At 40.5% G+C, this 26,355-nt stretch overlaps 1 protein-coding gene across 5 annotated transcripts in view; it reads right to left on the bottom strand.

Moving 5' to 3' along the window:
* Positions 1-26,355, bottom strand: part of TAFA1 (TAFA chemokine like family member 1) — a 289,251-nt gene that overhangs the window by 64,444 nt on the left and 198,452 nt on the right. For all 5 annotated transcript variants that reach the window (XM_075834010.1, XM_075834008.1, XM_075834009.1 and 2 more), the window contains one exon: positions 2,101-2,241. In XM_075834010.1, the coding sequence (XP_075690125.1) occupies positions 2,101-2,241 (141 nt within the window). The remainder of the gene's footprint in view (positions 1-2,100; positions 2,242-26,355) is intronic.

Genomic DNA, 26,355 nt, shown 5'->3' with positions numbered 1-26,355 from the left:
AATGCAAGCGAGACTAATGAAATAAAGCCGACGAACGGTCAAATGGTTCTGACGTTTTCTAGGAGACGCAGCATATTTTTCTAGCAGCTGTTCACAATGGTATATAAAGTAATATGACATGATAGGCCAATAATGACATGGTCAATGTATAGAATGGAAATAGCACTGTAGACTTTTAAAGGGCCAGTGACTCCAAAATAAGTGTATTATATAATACATTTCCAAGCAGGCAAACATTCCTAGGTATAAAATCTTCTTGATTGTGCCCCCCCTATGATGTCCATCTGCTGTAATATAGTATATGGAAATGGGTTATCTTATATTTCAGAGACAACCCCTTTAAAGAAAGCTTCTAACAGGGAACCAATGTCAGTTGCCCCCTTTAGAAGCGTATACAATGTCAATAGCAAGTACTTATGTAAAATATATATACCCTGCTGTAAGACATGTCAGAAGATGGTATTGGTAGGGGTTCGAGTACTGAGTCTCCTACCAATTGCCAAGAGAGTTTAGGTAGTGTCGGCCTGTTTCAGCTTCACTCGAAAGAGATTCGGTCAGATCTTATAGACCTGTCGGACTCTACGGACCTTTCATTCAGTGGGTCTCAGCACCCAGAACACTACCGGTCTCTAAGACATTCAGAAGATACATTTTTGTGCACAAAGGTGCACCCAGACTATAATATTCCCCATTCCATCAATGGAGATGGCCATCTTGTACTGCAAAATGGGTCTGGAATTGGTGGTGGCACATCAATAATACTTTCTAAGAAGTTCTGTAATGTGGAAGGTGTTCACGGTGGTCTCCACCTAAGCATGGAGCTCCAGCGTGGTCACCACTGTGGCAGGGCTCAGGGAAAGCTGCCCTAACCTGAAACTGAAAATGAAGGGTTAACTGCATTTAAAGCAGATCTGTCATCAGACTATGCTGCCCTTTATAATGCCCTTTTTAGCCAAAATGGGCCAAAAAATGATTGTGCCGTTTGGCTAATAGAAGCGATCAAAGAATACACCGGACTCCGAATTATGAGTCCGGTGTATTTAGAAAGTGAGCACTCCCCCCATCTCCCAGTGATTGACGGGATGCACATACACAGCAGTCAGCCGTCAATCACTGGCGAGAAAGGCGGTGGGATGTGGGGAAAGGTGGGAGGGGGTGGGCTCCCCTCATGAATACACGGGACTAATAATTATAACTCATAACGCTACCATTTTTATGGCGGGGTCTGCACACAGAGCTATTACATGGGCCAATGATCGGGCAAACGATCATTGTAATCAGGGCAACGATCAGGCGGTGAAAGAGCAAATGCTTGTCCATCGGCTGATCCGCTGTTTTATGCAGAATTAAAAATCATCGTTATCGGCAGCACATCTCCTTGTATAAACAGGGAGATGCACTGCCGACATGATGAAAATGTATGGGGATGTGCGATCACAGTAACGATCACTCGTCTCTATACATAAGCAATCATTGCTCCATGTGAAAGGAGCAAACGAGCCCAGATCAACGAAGAATAGAAAGTCCCCCAGTGACAGCAGTGTTCCCTCCATATCACAGTGTGAGGTTCCCACCAAACATCTACTCATAGCTCAGCTTCCTGAACCCCTGAGTGTGACATGGAGACAAGTGGGACCTGGTGTTAACCTTTTTTAATGGATTTAGGGCAGAGGCATAACTTGAAGCTCCTGGGCCCCAATGCAAAATATGTAACTGGGCCCCCACATACCACATGCCATTTATAATACTGCTGCCCTTTGGCTCCCTTAGGGTCAAGAGCCCGGGTGTGACTGCACCCACCATAGCTACGGCCCTGGGTTAGCGTTTAAATATAGCAAATCAACATATATTATTAATAAAATTATAGTTTATTAAATAATGTTGTATAAAGCATAAAATGCTTCTGATCGCACGTTATACATGGTACAAGATATGCCCAGCGAGCCTAGATTGGCAATATGGCATGAGTGTGCATGTAGGGCATAGGGGCAGGGGATATTTAGATAAGACTACCTCTTTAAATATGACAGCTCAGGGTGGATTATTCAGTGCACTGACATTTAAAGATGCTATATTGAACGTATGGATTGGGGTACTTGCCATCAACACAGGAGGGTCTGTTTCTGGTCGTACCGGCCACTTTTCCTGGCAAACAAGAACATTTCACTGTTTGCGATCTCTCCTCAATACGGTTCTTATTGCAGCATCTGTGCGCCGCTATAACTTCGCACGTTCCACCTTCTGCAAAGACACAAAGCACAAGTGACCGGTTATATATGTGTAACATAGCAGACCGACATAGGATTATAAAAGCTGTAAGTCAGGTACAAGAGTAACAAGCCCCAATATGTAGTATGACTCGTCTACCGTAATCCTGAGAAAACGGGCTGATGTAGATTTACAACAAAAAAACATAAAGGCTATGAAAGAAATTCACACTGCATAGCGTTCATGAGGCCAAGACAAAATATGACTGATTGATGAGAAGCGTTTCTGAACCAGCACTGACCCATCCCTGGAGCTCGAGGCTTTCACAGATCTTCACTTCTCAGCTGCCGGATTCTCAATTCATTTAGTAAAATGTAAAAACACATCTGTCAGTCATAATCCCATACAACAAGCTACATTTTGGGCATTTTTATATCGCTGCCATAGCGGATTCTTGACCAAATGAAGCATAACCTTCTACTTGGAGCATGAATGACCTGACTCAAGCTTTAGCTTTGTTTGTACTATAATAAAAGGAAATAGGGGCAGATTTACTATTCAAAATACGCCAGAATCTATCACCGGTTTTAGACACTTTTTTCAACACGCTCGACTAGACTAGGGGGTGTGGCTTTTCAACACGCTCGACTAGGGGGTGTGGCTTAGCGGGGAAAGGGGCATAGTCTAGTGGAAACGACCCTGGCTTAAAATGTGACACTGTGCACCAAAAAATGTGGCAACATTTTGGCAAAAGGAACTGGCATAAACTAAGCCAAATAATAGGTGGTATAAAGAAGAGAAAAGGGTCTAGCATGTCTAAAATGATGCGCCAAATTTATCATACAGCCTGCATTACTTAGATTTTTTTATTTTCTCACTGCCTGGTCTAAGTTTACGCTGTCTAAAATTTAGACAGTGCTAGTAAGTCTGCCCAATTTTTCTTTGGAAAAGACAAAAATTCTTAGAAAAGAGTTTACCAGGAAGACACATTCATGGTCTATCCTCAGGAGGTCAGCAGAAGAAACAGCTGAGGTGTTCCCTTTCAATGCCTTTCTAGGATAAGCAAAAAAGTCGGATAGTGAAGTCGGACCCCTAGGATATGCCATCAATTTATAATTAGGGGTGGTCTGACCTCTGGGATCCCAAGTAATCCTGATTAAGCGCTGCGTCCCCTTTTAAGATTCCCCTGCATATCGGCGCTCCTGGTTTCCTGGTTATGCATGAAACGGCAATTTGCCCCATTCCCTGCACAGTGGGTGGCAGGTGTCCTGAAGGTGACACAGTGCTAAATCCGACCTCTTCATTCTCAGGATTGATGAAGGTACCAGAGGTCGGACTCACACTGACTAAAAAGTGATGGCATATCCTAATGATAAGATGGGAATACCACCAAGATGAATGGATACAATCATAGAAATCATGAGCTAGCCTGAGAGAAGACATTCTGAAGAAACACCATTCCTATGGCGACCAGAAGTCAAAGCCCAATATAGTGACCATAGATTTACTCTTTATGTGTTTATTTTGACCAGCAAACAGGGCAAATAAAAATGAGCATCCCCCCATTTTTTCAAGGTTGTCCAAACACAACTGTTGGGTGGTGGCGTAGCATACTGCTTCCCTATCTGTCCTGACACGGTCTACCATAAGGTCTAGCTCTAACATGGCTGATGACTGCAGATGACTTATCTGCAAGGATCGCACAATATTGTCTGTCAATCCATTCAAAAGTAGAAGCTCTTGAATTCCCAAATTGAAATTAATGATTTCATTAACTTCTGTCATGCAATTGTGAGATGTCAGGAATTAACATCAGTTAAGGCCCTATTACACCAGCTAATAAGCGGCCGGTGCAGCGAGCGCCGATCACGAGACATCATTGATCGGTGCTCGTTTGCTCCTGTCACACGGAGCTATGGATGGGGATGAGCGCTCGTTCCTCCGATCGCTCGTCCCCATACATTATTATCATGTCGGCAGCGCGTCTCCCTGTTTACACACCAAGATGTGCTGCCCACAACAATAATATTTAACTTTTTTAAAATGATACGACCAGCAGATGATTGTGCATTTGCTCGTTTATCTGCTGATAGTTTCCCTGTTTACACAGGACAATTATCGGCAACGAGCAGTCTATGAATCGTCCAGTGTAAAACCCACTTTTGTCCTTGGGCCTTGTTAGGCACCATAACGACAACATTTTACTTCTTCATGCAACGATTTGTGTTGGGAATGTGCGGTTGGACTTTAATTGCTGGAAACTTCAAACTCTACATTTCTATGGAAATTTAATTGATGATAAAGGCGCTAGGCCAAGAATTTGTGGTAAGATGTCATTAATGGTGCTTCCAGAGAAGGCCTGTGTCCGACCAAAGTGGTTCATATCTTACCAAGAGTTACAAGTTCTACATTCTTAGAAGTACACATTTAGAGTTACATCAGGAGAAAACTAAAAGTGGAAAATCCCTTAAAGGCTAAGTTCACACTACCGTTAGTATACGTTTACCTCTCTTCTGTCAGAGGAAGAGAGGATCGAAATATTAAATGGAAAGCAACGGTTCCGTTAGAATTACCTTTGATTTCAATGGTAATTCTTTTGGTTCCGTTGCTTTCCGTTTCTCTCCATTCGCTAGGTTTCCGTTTTTTTCACAGAAACAACAGTTCTGCAGACTGCACTTTTGATCCGTGAAAAAAACCGGAAACCTAGCAATCGAAAAACAACTGAAACATAAGAATTACCATTGAAATCAATGGTAATTCTAATGGAACCGTTGCTTTCCGTTTAATCTTTCTATCCTCTCTTCCTCTGATGGAAGAAGGTAAACGTATACTAACAGTAGTGTGAAAGAAGCCTTAAGGGCCACCTTGGACTGGCTATCCGTACATTTACGGTATAAGTAGCCGTACCTGCTCAAATCAAAGAGAGTAAAGTCGCATATTCATACTTCGTAATAGTTGATTTCTTGAGCAAAGACATGGAAGCTTCTTAGATGTTTTTGAATAATGATGGTATCATAATTATTTTGTCAGGAGAGAAAAGAAGAAAAAAGAACAATGTACCTGGGGCTTTGAGTTCCGGTAGAAGGTTTTATCAATTACCAGAACACAGTACATCAAGATATATATCTCCTGAAGCATTTGACGACTGTGATGTAATGTTTAAAGTTTACTGCTTCAAGAACATAAGAGGTCATTGTCTGATAAAGACCTTGTGGCTTGGGAATAAAACTAAACATCTCAATATTTTTAACAGTAAAAGTAATAAAAAGGAGGGATAAAAATGTTCAACACAAAGTCAAACTCTATATCAAACTATCAAATGACATATCAATTTACTGAAAATTTTTACAGCTAAAATGAAAGACATTATAAAAGTATTACCTCCTAATTTACAAAAAAATACCAGCAAGTATAAGTAATAGGGCTGTCCACTTGTGAGAAGTTGTAAAATCTTAGATCTTTGTTAATTCTGTTTCTGAAAAATCTGGAGGACAACATATAAGGTCAGCACTTGTTCGAGATAAATATTGGCCCTTTAAGCATAGAGCGTATGAACCCTTTCTCGCTCCAACCATTTTTCCATTTTTCATTTTATTTTTTTCCCTCCCGCCTACCAAAAATCCAAACTTTTAAATTTTTTCATCTACATAGCCAAATGAGGGAGCTTTTTTTTTTTTTTTTGGCGGGACAATTTGTAGATTTTAATGGCACCATTTAATTTACCATATAATGTTCTGGGAAACGTAAAAATTATTTTGATGGTTAAGAGGGAAAAAAAAACATCAATTCCTCCATTGTTTTTTTGTTTCGTTTTTACGGCATTCAAAGGGCGTTAAAAATTATATTTTAACTTTTTTCTGTAGAGCAATACGATATCGGCGATACCTAATTTATATAGATTTTTTACGCTTTACTACCATTACAAACGAAAAAAATGTCTTTAAGAAAAAATATGTTTTTTGTCGCTAATTCTGAGACCTATAACTTTTTTTTTAAATGTAGCGGAGTTAGGGTTGTTTTTTGCGGCTCACGCTGTAGCATAGAGCGTAAAGGCCTATGTACCATAGAGTAAGATGTAATTATTTTCCTGAATGTAGTTGTCTGTTAGCTATAAGAGCAGAAGAGAACATTTTCCACAACATGACCTGTCAAAAAACAAGATTGTAACTTGCAGGCGGATAGAGATGAGATACATTTCTCCAATATTTATGTATCACTGACATATTCCACATCTCTATAAAGAGAATATAGTCACTTGCATCAGTCACTGTTCCCTATGGAGCTCACAGTCTAATTCCCGCATCACATAGGCAGACTGGAGCGAGGTTCAGTGGACGTCATTTTACCGTTGAGCTTGTTTTTGGGGTAAGAAGGTGTTAAAACCCTCTCAAAAGGAGGGGGAACTAACAATATTTGCCGAATTAAATCCCATGCAGATATTTGCTGAATTAAATCCCATGGCCCCAGTGCTGCAAGTCAACAGTTTAAGCATATAGACAATATGGACAAAGAAATGGATATCATTAAGGCAGCCATGAGTCCAAGAGAAGGGGCGCTGAGCTCATACATCTTTGTAAGGGCAAAATAAACCGTGACAAGGTTCCCTCTCTCTACAAACACAGCAAAATAAGTGTGAGGGGGAACAATCATGACAATGATTTCTTATACTGCAAAGTTGAATGCAGACCACTGCTCCGTGCAGAATACGGGGGAAATAAGGACAATGCTGTGTGAACAAACAAATTTGCAGAATGTGAACGGAGTTGCGTAAACCTCATTCACATGCATGGGATGTGGAATGTCATCGGATTTGATGCAAATTTCTATGTGAAATGTGTGAACGGGGCCTTAAGGTGTTCCTGATGGAGTGGGTCCCATTGGTTACTTGTTAGACAAATGTTCTTGGGGCTCCAGTTACAAGATGGAGACGCATGATGCCATGAGCTACAGAGGGCAACATTTTAGGTTTTACTATGAGGACTCCTATACTCTGTCTTATAGAAACGATGCATAAAGGATAGATAGATAGATAGATAGATAGATAGATAGATAGATAGATAGATAGATAGATAGATAGATAGATAGATAGATAGATAGATACAGTTTGGTCCAGAATTATTTGGACATTGACACAAGTTGTGGCATTTTAGCGGTTTACCAAAACATATTGAATATACAGTTATATAATCAATATGGGCTTAAAGTGCAGATGCTCAGCTTTAATTTGAGGGTACTCACATCCTAATTTGGGGAAGGGTTTAGGAATTACAGCTCTTTAATATGTAGCTGCCTCTTTTTCAAGGGACCAAAGGAAATTGGACAATTATCTCAAAATCTATTTAATGGGCTGCATGGGCTATTCCCTCGTTAATCCATCATCAATTAAGCAGGTAAAAGGTCTGGAGTTGATTCCACGTGAGGCATTTGCATTTGAAAGCTGTTGTTGTTAACCCACAACATGAGGTCAAAGGAGCTCTCAATGCAAGTGAAACAGACCATAGGCTGAAAAAAATGAAGAAACCCAGATAACACAAATGTCAGGAGTGGCCAAATTAACGGTTTGGTACATTCTTGAAAAAAAAAAAAGAGTGCACTGGTGATCTCGTGAACTCCAAAAGGCCTGGACGTCCACGGAAGACAACAGTGGTGGATGATCGCAGAATCCTTTCCATGGTGAAGACAAACCCTACCCAACATCTACCCAAGGGAAGAACGCTCTCCTGGAAGTAGGTGTATCAGTAGCTAAGTCTATCAGAAAGAGAAGACTTCATGAGAGCAAATACAGAGGGTTCACCACAAGGTGCAAACCATTGATCAGCCTCAAAAATAGAAAGGCCAGATTAGACTTTGCCAAACAACATGTAAAGAAGCTGCACAGTTCTGGAACAGCATGAAACTAAGATCAACCTGTACCAGAATAATGGGAGGAAGAAGGTATGGAGAAGGCTTGGAACGGCTCATGATCCAAAGCCACCAAATCCTCTGTAAAACATGGTGGAGGCAGTGTGATGGCATGGTGGGGGCAGTGTGATGGCATGGTGGAGGCAGTGTGATGGCATGGTGGGGGCAGTGTGATGGCATGGGCATGCATGGCTGCCTGGGACTGGATCACTAGTGTTTATTGATGTGACTGAAGACAGAAGCTGCCGGATGAATTCTGAAGTGTTCAGTGCTCGGACCCCCACCAATCCAAACTTCTGACATCTCAGAAGTTTGTCAAAAGTTTAGCTACACTTTAAGGCAGAAAGACCCACAAACAAGCAGCAACTGAAGACGGAGGCAGTAAAGGTCGGGCAAAGCCAGGGGCGTAACTAGGAAAGACTGGGCCCCATAGCAAACTTTTGACTGGGGCCCCCCTCCGCTTGGTATCCCACAACCCCCCCCTTGTAGATAGTGCCTCCCTGTAGAATCCACCACACAGCGCCCCCTATAGATTGCACATTACACAGCCCCCTGTAGATAGCGCCATACACAGCCCCTGTAGATAAAGCCTTACAGCCCCCCTGTAGATAACGTCTTACAGCCCCAAATCCCCCTGTAGATAACGCCATACATCCCCCCTGTAGATAACGCCATACAGCCCCCCTGTATATAACGTCTTACAGCCCCAAATCCCACCTGTAGATAACACCATACAGCCCCCCTGTAGATAACACCATAGAGACCCCCCCTGTAGATAACGCCATACAGACCCCCCCTGTAGATAATGCTATACAGACCCCCTTGTAGATAATTCCATACAGACACCCCTGTAGATAACGCCATACAGACCCCCTCTGTAGATAACGCCATACAAACCCCCCCTGTAGGTAACGCCATATAGCCCCCCCTCCCAAAAAAAATGGCCTATAGTTTGTCCTACAAAAGAGATGTATCCCCTATCCACAGGATAGGGGATACATGTGTGATCGCTGGCAGCGATAAGGAGAACGGTGGACCGAAAGTCCCCCGAAGTTCTCCATGACAAACTTCGGACTTCCGCCACTGGGCACAGCATCACAAAGGAGGAAACCCAGCGTGTAGTGATGTCCATGGGTTCCAGACTTCTGGCCGTCATTGCCTGTAAAGGATTCTCTACAAAGTATTAAAAAAAAACATTTTATTTATGGTAATGTTAATTTGTCAATTACTTTTGAGCCCCTAAAATGAGGCGGCTGTGTAGAAAAATGGCTGCAATTCCTAAACGTTTCACAGGATATTTTTGTTCAAACCCTTGAATTACACCTGAAAGTCTTCAATTCAATTGCTTCTCAGTTGTTTCATTTCAAATCCAATGTGGTGGCAGCAGAGCCCAAATCATGAAGATTGTGTCACTGTCCAAATAATTCTGGACCTAACTGTAGATAGATGGCAGGCAGGTAGATAGAGAGATGGATAGAGAGATGATAGATAGACAGTGGCGTAACTACCGCAGTAGCAGCCATAGCCGCTGCTACAGGGCCCACGACATGTGGGGGCCCGTGACGGCGGGAGGCACTGGCCCCCTCATGCTGCGGGCCCCATAGCAGCGACCATGGCTGCTACTGCGGTAGTTACCATGCCCGGTGGCACCGCTATGGCTGCTACAGTGGAAGCGACACCACATTCAATAGTATCTGCGTCCTTAGGAGGCAGATACTATTGAACGTTATCCCTACTCTATTATTTACTAGTCTACAGGCCATGTTCGGCCTGCAACCTATCAGGTGCAGGGACGGGATCCCTGCACACGCTAGCGTGATGACGTCACTGGATCACGTCGGCCTACGCAAGGATCCTGTCGGTGCTGATTCGCTTCGTTTGTCGCAGAAACTAGGTGAATATGACGTTATTTGTTTGAGGGTTACTATATGTCGCTATCTCCAGGCGGTGGATATCTGTAGAAGGGGGGCCGCTTTATGGAACTATCTACAGGGGGGGGGGGTGTATGGCACTATCTACAGTAGTGTGTATAGCGCTATCTACAGGGGGCCATATGATGCTATCTACAGGGGGGTGTATGGCGCTATCTACAAGGGGGCTGTAAGGCTACATCTACGGGGGGCTGTATGGTGCTATCTACAGGGGGCTGTATAGCACTGTCTGCAGGCGGGCTGTATGGCACAATCTACAGGGGGCACTATCTACAGGGGACACTATCTACAAGGTTGGCTGTGTGTGGCATCTAGGGGAGGGGGGGGGGGCTCAGTCAAAAGCTTACTATGGGGCCCAGTGCTTCCTAGTTACGCCCCTGTAGATAGATTTAAGAGAGATAGAAATAAAAAGGATATGAGATAGAGAGAGACAAGTAGATAGACAGACAGACAGACAGACAGACAGAGAGATAGATAGATAGATAGATAGATAGATAGATAGATAGATAGATAGATAGATAGATAGATAGATAGATAGATAGATAGATAGATAGATAGATAGATAGATAAATAGATAGATAGATAGATAGATAGATAGATAGATAGGTAGATCGCTTTATATTCGTATTTTTATGATCATAGTGAGTAGACAAAATGGCTACCCCAATTGAGTACAAATTGACTGCACCATCAAGTTCAGTTTAAACAAGGAAAGCGGAGAACCCCTTTAAATGCTAAATATACAAAGAAATTGTTTTTATTGAGTTGCGCTATCTACTTCAGAACGACATCCCAGGCCAATAATATTTCTTGTGTTAATTTACCTCTGTTACAACAGTAATACCTACAGACTTATATATGATGCGTGTCGGCGGCGGAGCACCATGCACGTCATGTAGATGAATTAGCTACTTTGATTTATACCGGTAATAAAGATCACTGTATTATTTTTCCAAGCTGCAAAATAATGAAAATGTATGAGAGCATGTTTAATACATTGCTTATATTACTTAATTTACCTGCGTAAGAACCAATGGATAACTTGTCTTTTTACCCAAATGAAATTCGCATGTGAATGGAATTTCTAGTTTAATAATGACTTCTGGCGACACTAATGTAATCTGTGTTGAATAGTCACCTCTGGAGGTAGCACCATATTAATATGAAATATACAGAAAAATGCTACATCCCGAATGCAATTTATGGTAATTATATATGAACTGGAATAATAAATGACTGAGAAGGAATGTATCACTTTGTATTTCACAGAATTCTGCTTAATAAGTGAAATTTGTCTGCATATTTATTTGATTTATTAAATCTGTCACATTAAACATGCCGTCCGATCTGCGAGCACCATGTTATAGAGCAGGAGGAGCTGAAGAGATTGATATCTGGTTTTGTGGGAAAAAGTTTTAGTATAACTTGTATTTTATTCATTTAAAGCCCTGCTCACTGTAAGCTTGTGAGTCCAGTGGGTGGAGTCACCCATGATTGTCAATCACTTTGTGGGACCGCCCACTGGACTCAAGCCAAGAGTGAGGATGGATTTAAATGAATAAAATACCAGTTATACTGAATAGTTTCCTACTGAACTATATATCAATCTGCTTGGCTTCTCCGTTTCTAGAATATGCTGCCCACAGATCGGACTGGATGTTCAATGTGACGAGTTCCCTTTAAGGCCTCATGCACACATGCTGCACAGATCCAAAATACCAGAAGTGCCTGATCCATTACATGACGGACACCGTTGACCACCGATGGAACCCATTGACTTTAATGGGTTCCGTTGGGTTTCCGCCATGGTGTTCCTCATTTTAAAGTTAACATGCTGTGCTATTTTGTCCAGCATTTTTGACTGAATCTGTTACAAAGGCCCCTAACGGAGTCTACGATGCAGATGTGGACGAAGCCTTAGTTAAGGTAGGACACGACAGATCTGTAGTATTAATGATTATAGAAACAACAAGTTTATAAAAAAGTTTTACAATTTATTTAAATAATTCCATGTACACCAATATTTTGCGACCTCATGGGGGTTAATTCTATTTTTTGCAAAGTTGATTCATTTTTCATTTTATAAGAATTGAAAAAAACAAACAAAAAAACTAAAGATGGTCTTCTAGTCATTAACATTTGTCACCTATGCTTGAGTATAGGTGATAAATTTCATATCGGTGGGGTTCATCCTGTAACTTAAAGTTCCTGGGCCCCAATACAAAATCTAAGAACCCCCCCCAACTATCATGTGCCATGTATAATAGTTCCGCTTATGTGGCAGAGAGGCTGTTAGGCCCAATATATCATCAGGGCCATAGAGTGTGACTGCAATCTCTGCACCCCCCAGTGACGAAACAAGTTGGAGCCAAGCCCCTTCCTCCCCAGATCTGGCATGAAAAAACACCTTTTCTCTTGTCCACAGGTGGCCAGTACTCGATCCCCTTAGGCTTCTATATCAAGCCACAGCACATACAAGGTCCTGATGCCGGACCTTGTGTGCACCATGAGTCAGATCACAGCCCTGGCCTGATGTGACAGCCTGAGGTGCCTGGGATGAACCCCTTGCAGGCCCCTTCCTCTCCGGCCCTAGCTGTGGTCTCTTCCTCTGGGACCCCTGGCACCCCCTAAACTTATTCCCCTGTATAGAGATATTATAGGGGTTGTACACTTTGGATAATCCCTATTTGATAGAAGGGACCTTTAACAATATGCAAAGCACAAAGTGTCCCCATGCTGGGACCCCCAGCAATCATTTATTATCTGTGGAGAAACCTGGAAGTAAATGGGTTTTACAATAGGCAATTATCGGGGAAACGATCGTTCATAGAACGCTCGTTGACGATAATTTCCCTGTGTAAACAGGGACGAGCGATCGGAGTAACGACCGCTCGTCCCCATACATAGCTCCTTGTGACAGGAGCAAACGAGCGCCAATGAACGACCTTTCCCGTTGATCGGCGCTCCTTGCACCGGTCAAAATCGACCAGTGTAATAGGGCCTTAGTGTTCAAATTCCCTACAGCGCCTCCACAATAGAAATTCAGCATTACACAGTTCCCAATCCAATCAATGTGTTGTCTTTGTAATACAGGACAGGACCGGTCCTCCAGAGTGAGAGACACTCTTTGTAACCGCTCTACATTCTGGTCAAGAAATGAGGATCCTGAACAGAGGACCCCCGCCCCTCTATTAAATCAGAATTCCCTAATAGGGTATATGAAAATGTTTTTTCTCTAAACTGCACAAACGCTTTAAAATAAATTTCCCCTAAACGTTATTTTCATTTGTAAGGAGTTTCACAACAATGTCTATACAGGGTCCAATTTAAAAAATAAAAAATATCTACAGAAATCGATGTCTGACATCATTAATATGAAAATATCAGCTTTTCCATCTTTGTCTATGTAAAATGACTCGATTTCTCTTTGAAAATAAGTAATTTTTCTTCTCGTTACATCGGAGCATAAAATTCCTGAAATGTTCCAAATGACAGTTCCAAACATCATAAACCATGTGACAAATGATGACATATAAAAGTCGTTTACTTCTCAAACACGGCGAAAATTTCAGGCTCTCGGCTTAGAAATGAGATACTTTTGAAACTGCGAACGACTGTGGTTAACAGACTGGTCACAAAACTACTGACATTGTGTATTTTTCCACTGGAATGAATGTGTTATTGCTGTGATCATAGGGTAATATAATATAATGACATTAAACTTAACACAGATAGGCAATGCACATAATTCAAACAGTAAGGGAGAAATGCAACTCGGAGAACTGTTTAATTTAATTGAACAATATTGTAGCCTTGAAAAATGGTTCAATTATAAGTGTTTATTAATACCACTATGTACACTGCTTCATGTCGTGCGTTATGTTGTACTTGAATTGTGCCCCCGCAATGAAATTTATAATGGCGTACCGCAGCTCCCTATGCATTCCTTTTTAAGAATAAAATAAATAAATAAAATTTTTGAATAAAAATTCCACCCTCTCTGCTGTTCGATGTCTGGCTGAGACCTAATAAAGAATGTTTATTCTATACTTTAGAAATATTGCAAGTTTATATAAGAGTTAGGATTAACATTAAAGTCAACGTGGCAGAAAAAAACCGATTTCATTTTCCATCGAAACTTATGACTTTTAATAGATTCTGACTCGAAACATTGTGTCAACGTGATAAATACTTATTATCTTCAGCCGCTGGTGTCGTTTTTAAGAAGGAAGTCAATTTATAAAGCACTTATGGAATCCTCCAGGGGCTTTAAAGTCAATTTTAATGGGGGTTTGTCCGGGATTAATTGGGTTGTTGCATCTGGACAACTCCTTTCTCTGCAGCTGACAACTTCCACCCCCAAGTTTTCCTAAACTTTGGCGGTCCATTTGATTCCATTTGGTTTGGCTAGTGCAGTTATCCCAGCAGTTGAAGTGTTAGGGTATCTTCACACGATGAGAGGCATTTACGTGTGAAAAGACAGACTGTTAACAGCTGCCTCGTTTCACACGTAAATGCTCCTCCTCGCATTTTGCGAGCCGTCTGAGACGCTCGTAAATCTTGAGCTGTGCTTCATTGAGTTCAATGAAGAACAGCTCAAATTACGTGGCAAAGAAGTGCCCTGCACTTCTTTGCCGAGGCAGTCCATTTACCCGTCGTCGTTTGACAGCTGTCAAACGACGACGCGTAAATTACAGGTTGTCTGCACAGTACGTCGGCAAACCCATTCAAATGAATGGGCAGATGTTTGCCGACGTATTGCAGCACTATTTTCAGACGTAAAACGAGGCATAATACGCCTCGTTTACGTCTGAAAATAGGTCGTGTGAACCCAGCATTAGTGGCATTGAATGGGAACTAGTGGAGTACCTGCCAAAGAAGCAGTGGGAGCGGGCCATGTACTGAACTGCTTCCCCTACTTGTTGTGACACTGTCATAGAGCTACCTGCAGTCACCACTAGGGGAAGCTCACTGTCTACAAACAAACAACTAAATAAATCCATATACAGTTAGCTCCCTCTAGCGGTGGCTGCATGCAGCCAAAATTATATAATTCATCAAGTCAGAAGAACAGCTCTTCTATACATATATTATGAAATTAATCAGCACAGAATAATAGTCCTCAAAACAGAATGGTGGACATTAACTTTAATGACGGTGTAGTACATTTGACGGAGCTTTCAGTTGGTGAGAGGGGGGGCATCCTTAGTTTTGCTAACAGGCCCTATGATTTCTTCTGGATGCTATATCAATGGCAGCTCTGCATTGTGCATATTGGGGTGGTAGACTCTGAGGATAGCTGCGGCACCATGGAGGACTGGCGGAGGATGCAGATACAATTCAAGGGGTTGATCCCTCAGGCAAGAAGATTCGGGGCACAAACCAAAAAATCATGTGACCCTGGTGCCGGGTGCTAGAAACACCACTGGTGTTTATCAAGATTATTCGAGAAATGGATTAGAATGAGTATTTTGCTGTGTGTGTGAAACTGGGCTGAAGCGATGGGGCCAACCTAGCCATTGTACCATAGCAGATGCAGGATCTTCCACAGTGCACATATGACCTTGTATATAGGTAGAGAATGAACAATTGTAAAAGTGCATTGATTTTTACTGTAGCTAGTATAGACTTTCCTTCAATCGGGGCAAAGATTAAGTTCCATGACTGGATAGTGTTATTTGGTCACCATATGCCAATGCTTTTTGGGCTTTGCATTGTTGTATTATTTAGGCACTATATGGCACACCGTAATAAAAGGTACTGCACAGGGAACCAACCAGCCAGTCGTCCCTGCCACCAGAAAAAGGTTAACAAACTTATTCTCATTGCAAATGTAAGCAAATTATTTTTTATGTTTGTTCCACCCCATCCCTGGTAGTAAAGTGCATGAGAAAAATGTTTTTTATGATGTTGAACATGTGCTTTTATTAATATTTTCCCTGTTATCTCCACATACTTCATCTGTCTAGTTTATTACAGTATTATGCAAATTGGACTCTACAAAGAATTGTAGAATTGTAAAAAAGATCAAAGAAACACAATGAAATAATTGAAGCATTGAATAGTTTTGGTTGAGCAGGAATCTCATTTGATTTTACACAGCGCTAATGACTGTGCCATTTAACGTATAACTTCATTTTATATTCTAGCCCATCATTCCTGAACAAAATGTGACATGAACTCAAGGTTAATAAATGAGGGTTCTCAAACACTTTAATAATGTCAATATTTATTAGCAATTGGGAATATTTGTTTTTCACACAAATGTCCCTAAAAGAAAGAACAAAAACAATAACAGAAAAACAACAAAAATACAAATTAAACATAAAACTCTGATAATCCAAGCTTTGCTTTTTCCTTGAAACAGCGCCACTCCTGTCCACTGGCTGTGTCTGGTAGTGCAACAACTTTTTTTAATCTAAACCCAGACAACCCCTTTAGGGAATCACATAGTTGGATGATCTAAAACTTAATTGTTGGGAACTTCTGAAAAAGGGTGAAGTTCCTTTCTCCCATCCCTTGATTGAACTTGATGGACAGATGTCTTTTTTCAACCATACTAACTTCATGTAACTTTCCGACCAGACTGTTTTATTGGGTATATAAAAAACAAAAAAACAAAAATTCACTTAGCTAGCAGTTGTAGACCCAAAGGATGTTGTATTATTAGATCAAATATTTTGGTGACTAATAATGATTCTGGACTATGGGATAACCAGGGTCGGACATGCTCACCAGTATACCAGTGTATCTTTTAGTGGGTCCAGTAATTTGCCCCAGAGGTCCAGAAGAAGACATTTGAAGCTACGGGCAACAAGGCCACATTTTCAGTTTGTGTTTTTCCATGCCTGATGAAGAGACCGGTTCGGTCTCGAAACGTGTAGCATTTCCTTTATGTATTTTATAAAAACGCAATTAATAATTTAAAGACCCTCGCCTGCCAGTTCAGGATCTTTTTGGAACATTCACCGGCAGCTTCTTATCACAAGGAGCCAATAGGATTGGGTGGATCAGCGCCGTCTAGTGGGAACTTATTTTACGCATTATCTTCAACATTTTCAGTTTGACAGTTTTGATAAATCAGGCCCATTTTTTTCTCCCTAAATTTTTTTGAATTTTTCTATAAAATCAACGCCTGAGGCAAACTTTTCTAAATAGTACAATTCCTTTACTCCGATAGAACTTTTTGGTGGTTTCAACGATTATTTTACTTTTTGCTGATGTTACCTAAATTCTGTTGAAACTAGTGTCTATTCTTTATTTTAATTAACAAAATAACACTCTAGACTTCGTAGGCCACAATCTTTCAATTTAGGGAGTTTAATTAGAAACAGTAATCCCATGGCTCTTTATTCATTTTGCAACAAGACACTGCAATTACCACTCAAGAATGATTTCATATTCTTCTGATTAGTTCAGTTAGGGTTGAATACGCAATGTAAATTCAAATTGACTTACATTTTTTTGGGAATATTATATCATTTTTTTTTTCATTTTCACCCAAATTTGAGAATCGATGAATAGAATTTGAAAAAATTAGCTTTCTCTAGAGATGACGGAATCTATTTGCCAGTTTCAAGATTCACATTTTGGAAAATCAATAGAGAGAATAATTTTTAAAGATTCACTCATCTCTGTCAGATACATATATTAGGGTCTACCAGCTCTCATGTCAAGGAGAGAACAGGTGGTCCTCTTGAGTTTTGATATTTAACAAAATAGAAGCTTTGCAAAGTAAAAATAAAGAATATTATTATTATCCCTTTAACCCCTTAGGGACGAAGCCATTTTTTAATTTTTAATTTTCGTTTTTCACTCCCCGCATTCCAAGAGCCATAACTTTTCTATTTTTCCGTCAATAGATTGGTGTGAGGGCTTATTTTTTTAGAGAGGAGTTGTAGTTTCTATTGGTTGCATTTAAGCACCATATAATGTACTGGAAAACTGCAAAAAATTATTTGTGTGCTGAAATTGGAAAAAAATGCGGCTGATCGGTGCGGGGTCTGTGTGTCGGACCCACACCGATGATATACTGATGACCTATCCAGTGGAAAGATCATCAGTTGTCCGGTAGGGGACAACCCCTTTAAGAACTAATACAATTTTGGCCATATGTTGTCTAGTTTAGAAAATCCATTGTCATATAACCTATTAGGAAATTCTGAGTTAATAGAGGAGGATCCAATGTTCAGGGTCCTCATCTCTTGGTTAGAGTGGAGAGCGGCTACAAAGAGTATATCTCGCTCTGGAGGAGCGGTCCTGTATTACACAGACAACCCATTTATTTAAATTAGCTTAATGTAATGTTTAATTTCTCCTGTGGTGGCGCTGCAGGAAAATTGAACACTAACTGTCAGGTCTTTGCACAAATTACAGGTGATCACTGTAGGTCCCAGCAGGAGGACACTTATTGATCAGCTTATTTTAAAGGGACCGTACTAACAAATATGCATGGTCTAAAGTGGAGAAGATCTTTAAGGACCATATTGGTTTTCATTTTTGCCTCATTCTGTCAGCCATACCTTTTTTTAATTTTACTACATAACTATTTGAAGGTATGTTTTTTGAGGGATAAGTTATAGATTTGGCATCATTTTGGGGTACCTAGCAGGTACCATAAAATATTTTAGATTTTTTTTTTTTACAATTATGAAATTCTATACCACCATTGTTTTAATTTGTTTTCATTCATATTAATTGACAAAATAAATTGATCATACAGGTAATTACCAAGTAGGTCAATCACGGTTCTCCTCCTATGGGTGATTGTTTGGGTACAGTTTCTGTGCCCATTAGATCACTGTTACGTACATATACATCAGAGTACATGTGCGTGATTTTGCGGAAAGGGGATTAAAAATTTTTTTTTACTCATTATACGACTGATTTCTTAACTATTTGAAAAAGATCATGAGAGAAAATTTTGTTGCCTCCATTCCCAAACGAGAACCTCACGATGGTCAAGTTGGTCCACTTGGGACATACCCATTGACTTAAAGAAGACTACTGATATTACTTATTACATCTTATGACATTTAGAAATGTATAATATATAAAGATGGTGGAAAACGTAGTAGTAAACATAGAGCCACCTACCAGGTAATTTCATGTAAAATTTATGTAGAGTATGATAATTATGTGTACATTATATGTGTACGTATAGATGCCATACAAGCCAATACTAGTTTGACATTACATTGAGGATATATTGTCTACTTATAGTAAAAATCTACAAAAAATATCATCAAGTATGATGTGGTTGGATATAGGGCAAGCATGTGAATTTCCATATCAAATAAGCAGGCACACTGGGGAACTGGTCTTTTTACCATAAAAAGGCTTGCAAATTGATCTCAAGAGAAATTTGTACAGAGCCTCATTCATATGAATATAAAACATATCAAAGATAAATCAAAGAAAAATGATATCTAGAGGAGAGAAACAGGCTTGTGGCGCCCCAAAAAAATATACTAATTCATAGAGGCATCACCGGAGACAGCAGAGAATTAAGGAAGGATATCATCAAGGTGTCATCACTATAAGTCCAAAGGTCCCTCATGTTCACTCATCCTTTTATCTAAAGCCTTCATCTCCCTCTGACTGTGACATTGATTACTGTATGAGCACAGTATTGTTTAAAAAAAAAATCATAAAAAATGATATGCGGAAAAATATAAAGACATCAATGAACTTGACTCAACTCAACTGAAATCAATGGAAATATTTCCTGCTGGTTGGAAAATATACAACGTTCAAGTCAATTTTATCAATTTTTTGCAAACTGTTCAATTGACCCGGGATTTAATAAAGTAAATAAAAAGTTCTTTGTTTTTTTTAAAACATAACGCTACCCAATTTGTGTATCTTATTAAGTATGAATGTCAATTAATTCTTCTACCATCATAAACTTTACTTACAGGATAAATCCAGCCAGATGCAAAAAATTATCTACCACTACAGATCCAAATTCTTGTCCTTTCGGGTTGGTATTATTGTAGTAATGTTGGAAGAAAAGACATTCTATTTGATTTGTCAGGACAATGGCTGACTGGGCCTGGGGTGTGACAACCACTGTGTAAGAAATGTTCTCAGAGCAGTTGTCACTTCCCTTCCCCCACTCCTCTTGAAATCTCATACAGTGCGTCACTCGGCAGGGGGTCCACAATGAGTTTGTCTCCAACCGGTGGCTTTTGGGCTGTTAAAAAAAATACAACTCTCAACATGCTCTTAATCAATGTGTGTACTTGCCGGAGCACTAATACAATGCTCAGATAATCTGCTTCTGATGTAGCATTCCGGGCTGACCTTTATCATTCATGATTCCCCCCTTAAAATACCTGCTCATTTTAGCCCAATGGACATATTTCAATAAAGGGGGATAAGGGGTTACCAGACACCCCTGGCACCATTTGTCTCTAGGAAACAAAAGCAATAGCAGGAAAAAAAAATCTATTTTGTGAAGTAACCTTTGACCAGAGGTCTGCCAGGCCCCTTAGGCATTAGATTGTTGGTAAATCCAATCAAAATTTGTGAAATTCACCAATAAGTCCTGGTTATATATGGGACCCTGGGTGACAGAGCCACAGTGGATCCCATGTCTACCTCCCTCTTGGCTTGACAAGCGTAGAGTATTTTTACCGAAATTACCATGGACTCTACAAAACCAGTGTGCTCCTGCATCTGCCCAGGTGTGCCTAGTGCTGACATATCCATTCAGCCCCGAGATTTTAATGACATGACTTCTCAGGTTGCAGGATATGTAGCAATCCTCAGGGTATGTGGAAGAGTTTGAAGCAAGTGACAGGGTGGAATATGAAGGGGAATTCTTTATATGTCAGAAAATGTGGAAGTAGTCGACCAATTAAATGTTTGGGACCTTAGGGCAAAATGAGACTGTGGAGTGGGAGGTTGAAGGTACTGAGGGGCAATTTCGGGTAACTAAATATTAGGTAATTAAAACTTTTAGAAGTGAGAATATAAAGAAGGCGGCTGGGGTGGATAATATATATACCGAAACTTCATATACAGATGTAGCCATCTTTATCTTGACTTTTAACGCATTAAGTAAACAGTGTCAAGAAATTTTAACTTGACTTCTTCAATGACTTTCAATGGCTTTTGTTGAGTGATATCACGCTGGAGCAAGTTATCAAAGTCAACAAGATAAACTTGGCTACATCTTTATGTCTATTGACTTTAGGAAACGGGGCAGAAACATTTGTGCATTAGCATGGACCTGGTTGAGTGGAGGCGGTAAACAAATGTAAGCTTCTGGGGTTAACTATTTAGCATGATCTGCAACAATATATGCCACAGTGAAGATGTCCCAACAACTTATTTTTTAAGAGTTTAGAAAATGTTGGTTTTAGTTTTGAGGTTTTGCAGAAGTTTTATCAGGCAATAATTGAGAGTGTTTTGACTTATGGCATCATGGTATGCTTTGGTATAGCAACGGTGAAGAAAAATCCTACAGTATGTCAAAATGTAAAGTAGCACTGAGCACTGGCGTCCATCACCAATAAAAAGTCTTACGGACAGAGCCATTTACACCACAAATGGACTTTTCATGGTAACACATAGAGATAATCCATCAGTCAGTCCACTCCACCAATTTGAGAATTTTCCCATATAATCAATTGTCGATTCTTCATTTTGCAAATATCAAACACATAAAATCATTGTGCCCTATGTACCATGACTGCAGGGAACACGCAACCCCCTACCACTACTCCAAAACGCACTACTACTCTCACTCTACTTCTACTCTCACCCTACTACCACTACTCACCCACCAACAAGAAAGACACAGACACTTTTATATTTTATAGGTGGGCTTTGGTCACAACTTTATGTAATAAAAAACAACATATTTACCAACATAAAAACCTGCCACCGGAACCGTGTGCTAAGCGGCTTGTAATGCCTGGTGGCCCAACTGTACTGTTTTATCCATCTTCACTGCCAATTGTGACTTAACAATACATGGGAAGAAGAAACATTGCAAATATTTTTGTTTATTTCTTTTTTATATCTATATATATTTATGCATTTCCTTTTAAAAAAAATTTTTTTAACACGATGATAAACATAGAAAAGAAACTGAGAGGGTGATACAAATGTTTAGGGAATAAAAGGGGAAAGAGGACAGCCCACAGGGGGAGGTCCTCTTACATCAGCCTGGGTGGGGCCATCTGGCTCCACCCATTTAATAATATGTGGGACTCCTCCCCTGCTTTGGATTTACCCATGACCGTGTCCCCGCAGTCAGGATGTACCACTCCTACTTGGCACGGCCCTATGACAAGTCAGTCAAATTAATACTTCAATTGGGTATATTCATATACTCATCTCTAGTTACGACTTGATGAGGAGCCGGTAAGTTTTGCTGTATTTCACTGTCAGGCCTCTTGAAGAATTGTTTTGCTTTAAGTAAACCATCTCTCCTCCATTTCCTTCATTCCTATCTTACACAATGATAGGTATTCCACAATGATTGTCATAGTGTCACAATGTGTACCTGGAAATGTATAACAGAGTCGGAAATTGTGTGCGGCTATCAATCACTGATTCAACAGCTCCGCACAACATGGAGTATTTATAAATTATAAACTAGTCGTCTCCTAAAATAAATATAATTCCAGCAATTTTGCAATTTATGTAAAACTGTGGAGTTAAAAATCTCTATTAAAAGGCGTTCTTGCATTATAGAGATGAAAAGGTTTCTCTGACAGTAATGTACACATGGCGAGCTAGTGAGATAGTAGCTTTGAAAAAGTCGTACTAATGATTGCAAGGGTCTGACTAATTAATACGGGTTATCTGCCTCTTCTTGCTGATTAAAATGGGGCCCTGTCATTTTTGGGAATGTTTTTCTTTTTTCTTCACAGTTTTATTTAAACGATTTTTGTTTTTTTCTTGAATGCTCATAGACATTCGATTTTTGGCAGAAGAGCTCATCGACTTTATCATCTCTATGGAGGCTGCCAGACCGTTGTATGAGGTCTACTGTCAGGAAGTCAGGTTGGATTTAGATTTTATCTCCTCAACCCAATTCAGTTTAGGTTGCCTCCTGTTGGACCTCATGGGCACTGCTGTGGCAGGTCTCCATAATCATGGCAGACTCCAGGCCCCATAGTGTATGTTCTGGTTCTCAGTTTGGCCAGTCTTTCCCTTTCTTCCAGTCACTCATCATTTTGGGCTTCTTGGACTGATTTAATTAAGACAACCCCTTTTTTAAATTAAATCATTATGGGTCTGTTTTTTGAGACCCTTGGTGAACAGCTGGGAAAATTTGCATCTGGCCATGGTCACATATTTAGTATTATATTCTGGCCATTAAATTAAATGAATGACGATTCAATACATGGGTTCGCTAGAACAAGAGTTCTTTGTCAGCGGCTCTCTGCTCTGGCTCATAGACGGGGGGATCTAGTGGGGCACTCCCCACATTATGTCTATATGCCCTAACACGGCTGTTGTTGTGAGATCCCTTAACATGCACATTGAGGCTAATAAAAAGTGGAATTAACCAGGATTTCTTCTCATAATAGGGGACGTAACCTTAGCAAAGAAGGGAAGAGGGATACCAGCCTGAAGGTCACATCACCCTCCTCTCCCACTAAAGAATGACCGAGGAATGGGAGAAAAATAATGCATCAGTGCTTTCTGTCCCTGATGGTGTTCGTGGTTGGCACCAGTAAGGGGCCCATTTTGATTTTTACTATGAAGCCCATCAAGGTTGGGTTGCCCCATCAGTCTACCAAAGTATTTTCCCGTGGTCCCCGGTTCTGACACAACATGGGCTCCTAATATAACAGGGCCCCAAAGGTCCAAAAGAAGACAACCCCATTTAGACTGACCTTGGAGCCTATCACTTGCCACTAGGGTCTATATTTTTAATTGAAACACAACTAAAAGTGAACCTGTACATATTCTGTATGGCTGTTCTTTTGATGGGCCCAAGAAACCCTAGTCTGACACTGAAGCCCATTGAACTAATAAGAATTCTGCTGCAGTATGTCTGCTAGGCACAGATAGAACAGGGACGATGGGGGGAATTTAACAATGTTTCCAAGCCAGTTCTCTGGCGTCGAAATGTTGCACATAGACCAAAAGTCGCAAAAATTGCAACTTTTGAGTCGTTTCCACCACTCTCGCCACTTTAAAAAAAACTAGGCAGAGTTTACTGGAAGGGCGTGGCATTTCACCGAAGGGGCGCGGCATTTGTCGATGCATTTACTATCGTTTTTTCACCAGACACTGGCCGAATTTATAGCGGAAATCTATCCCAGTTCCAGAACCGCAAAGATTTCATTCTGTGGCACACGGACAGCTGAAGATGCAACAAATGTTGTAGGAGGCGTGCGCCTTTCAATTCATTTGTTGCATCTTACTCCAACTTGATTCTTATTAAGACTGGCACAGTCTTATTAAATTGACCCCTATATCTGCAATTTTTAGTCCTTTCACATTACTAGAATTTACTAAACTATTTACCCCAGTTTTCTAACGTAGCAAAATTGAAATTTTTAGCTGTTTTTTGCGCAAACCTTTTTTTACATTTTCATTTTTTAACGCCACCTAAGCACTTTTACAAAGGGGTGTGGTTAAAGTGGAGTGGCCACCCGCAGCCGAACAAATGTACTATAATTTACAGCAGGAATTGACTTAAATTATAGCGCAAATCTACACCATCTAATAGTTGCCTTTCTGGCGCACGGACAGCCAGTGATGCACATGTTTCAGATTTTATCTGGCTTATGAAACACCAGTCTATAAAATCCCCCTTAGTGTTTTCTTTTAAGACCGTGAATCATTCCAGGAGAAGGTTGATCAGAAACTTTCTCACAGGTAGTGAATTATGTAGAACGATAATCCCTGAGCTATATTAGCTTTGTGAATGGATGACAACTAGTCTTGTAGCTGAATCAGCTAAATGTTGAGAAGAGAATGGCAAGGTCCGCGTGCTGCCGGCACCAAAACGACATTTTCATGTCATGAATCTCAATGGGATATATTTGATTAAGAAATATGTCTAAGAGACGGGTATTTGCAATTTACTTTTCAATCCTACTTTTTATCCCAGTGATAAATTGTCAGTACTCAATGTAAACTCTTACAAGGTGAAGCTTCGTTCTTCATATCATTTTTCTTAAAGGGGTTGTATGAGAATAGAAACACATGGATTTCTAAAAACAGTGCCATTCTTGTCCAATTTTTAGTGTGCTATTGCAGCTCAGCCTTGGGCCTCATGCACACGACCGTAGTAGTGTGCACGGCCGTTATTTGCATCTCGGACGGCCGCGGAGTGTCACACGCGAATCGCCCGCGAATCACGGCCCACGCACATGGCGCAGGCATTCATTTTTAAGAGCCTGGACCGAAAAACACGGCCGTAATAAGACATGTTCGTTCTTTTTGCGGTCCAGGCTTCTGGGTAATGCACGGATTGTGGAAACCACGGTCGTGTGCATAGGCCCATTGAAATGAATGGCGGCCGCAAAAATAAGTTTGTGTGCATGGGGCATTATTCAAGTGAATTGGACTAAGCTGCAATACCAGACACAGCCTATAGACATGAGTGGAGCTGTTTCTGGAAAACAGTAGCAATCTTATACTATTAATTTAAGCTCCCGAGTCCCTACATAATCCTGGTATATACCTCTCGTCATTGCTGTTGGGCTATTTGGGTATCCTGTTCCTTCTATTGACATGCCAAGTTTACAGCACACTTCAAAAGTAAAAAAAAATATGCAAATAAATGGGCATTAGAGTTCCCAGGGTAGTGCCCATATGACTGCCCCAGGAACTATGGTATAGATCCCCACTCCGGAGAAGACCTTTTTTTTTACTATTTTTATATGAATTAATATTTCACACTACTATTGTGGGCTATGCATGATGGCCCATGACCCGATGGGTCCATATTATTAACCCGTAGACCCTCCATGTGGTGCCATATGACACCTTCATGAGGCACTGCTGTATACTCCTTCAAAAACAATATCTATGTATTTTGAGTTGGCACATGCCATGATTATTTTTCCCACAGATTCAAACGGAGGGATACGGAGGGTCAATAGGGGCATACAGCAGGTTATGGACACCATATTACAGATTTGTACAACATGGATTCATAGTATGGCCATATGCATGAGCCCTTAGACTTATACTTAGTCCAGTATGATAAATTAAATACAATGCACAAAGATTCATTATTAAAGGGGTTGGTTGTTCCAGAATCAAAAATGATCATTTATCCAAAAGATTTTCAGGGACCCCCACCGATTATAAGAATGGGGATCCCAAATCCCCA

Source organism: Rhinoderma darwinii, chromosome 7 (assembly GCF_050947455.1).
Source record: "Rhinoderma darwinii isolate aRhiDar2 chromosome 7, aRhiDar2.hap1, whole genome shotgun sequence".
NCBI lineage: Eukaryota > Metazoa > Chordata > Amphibia > Anura > Rhinodermatidae > Rhinoderma > Rhinoderma darwinii.
Note: the sequence above shows the minus strand (reverse complement) of the source record. Positions and strands in the feature narration are given on the sequence as shown.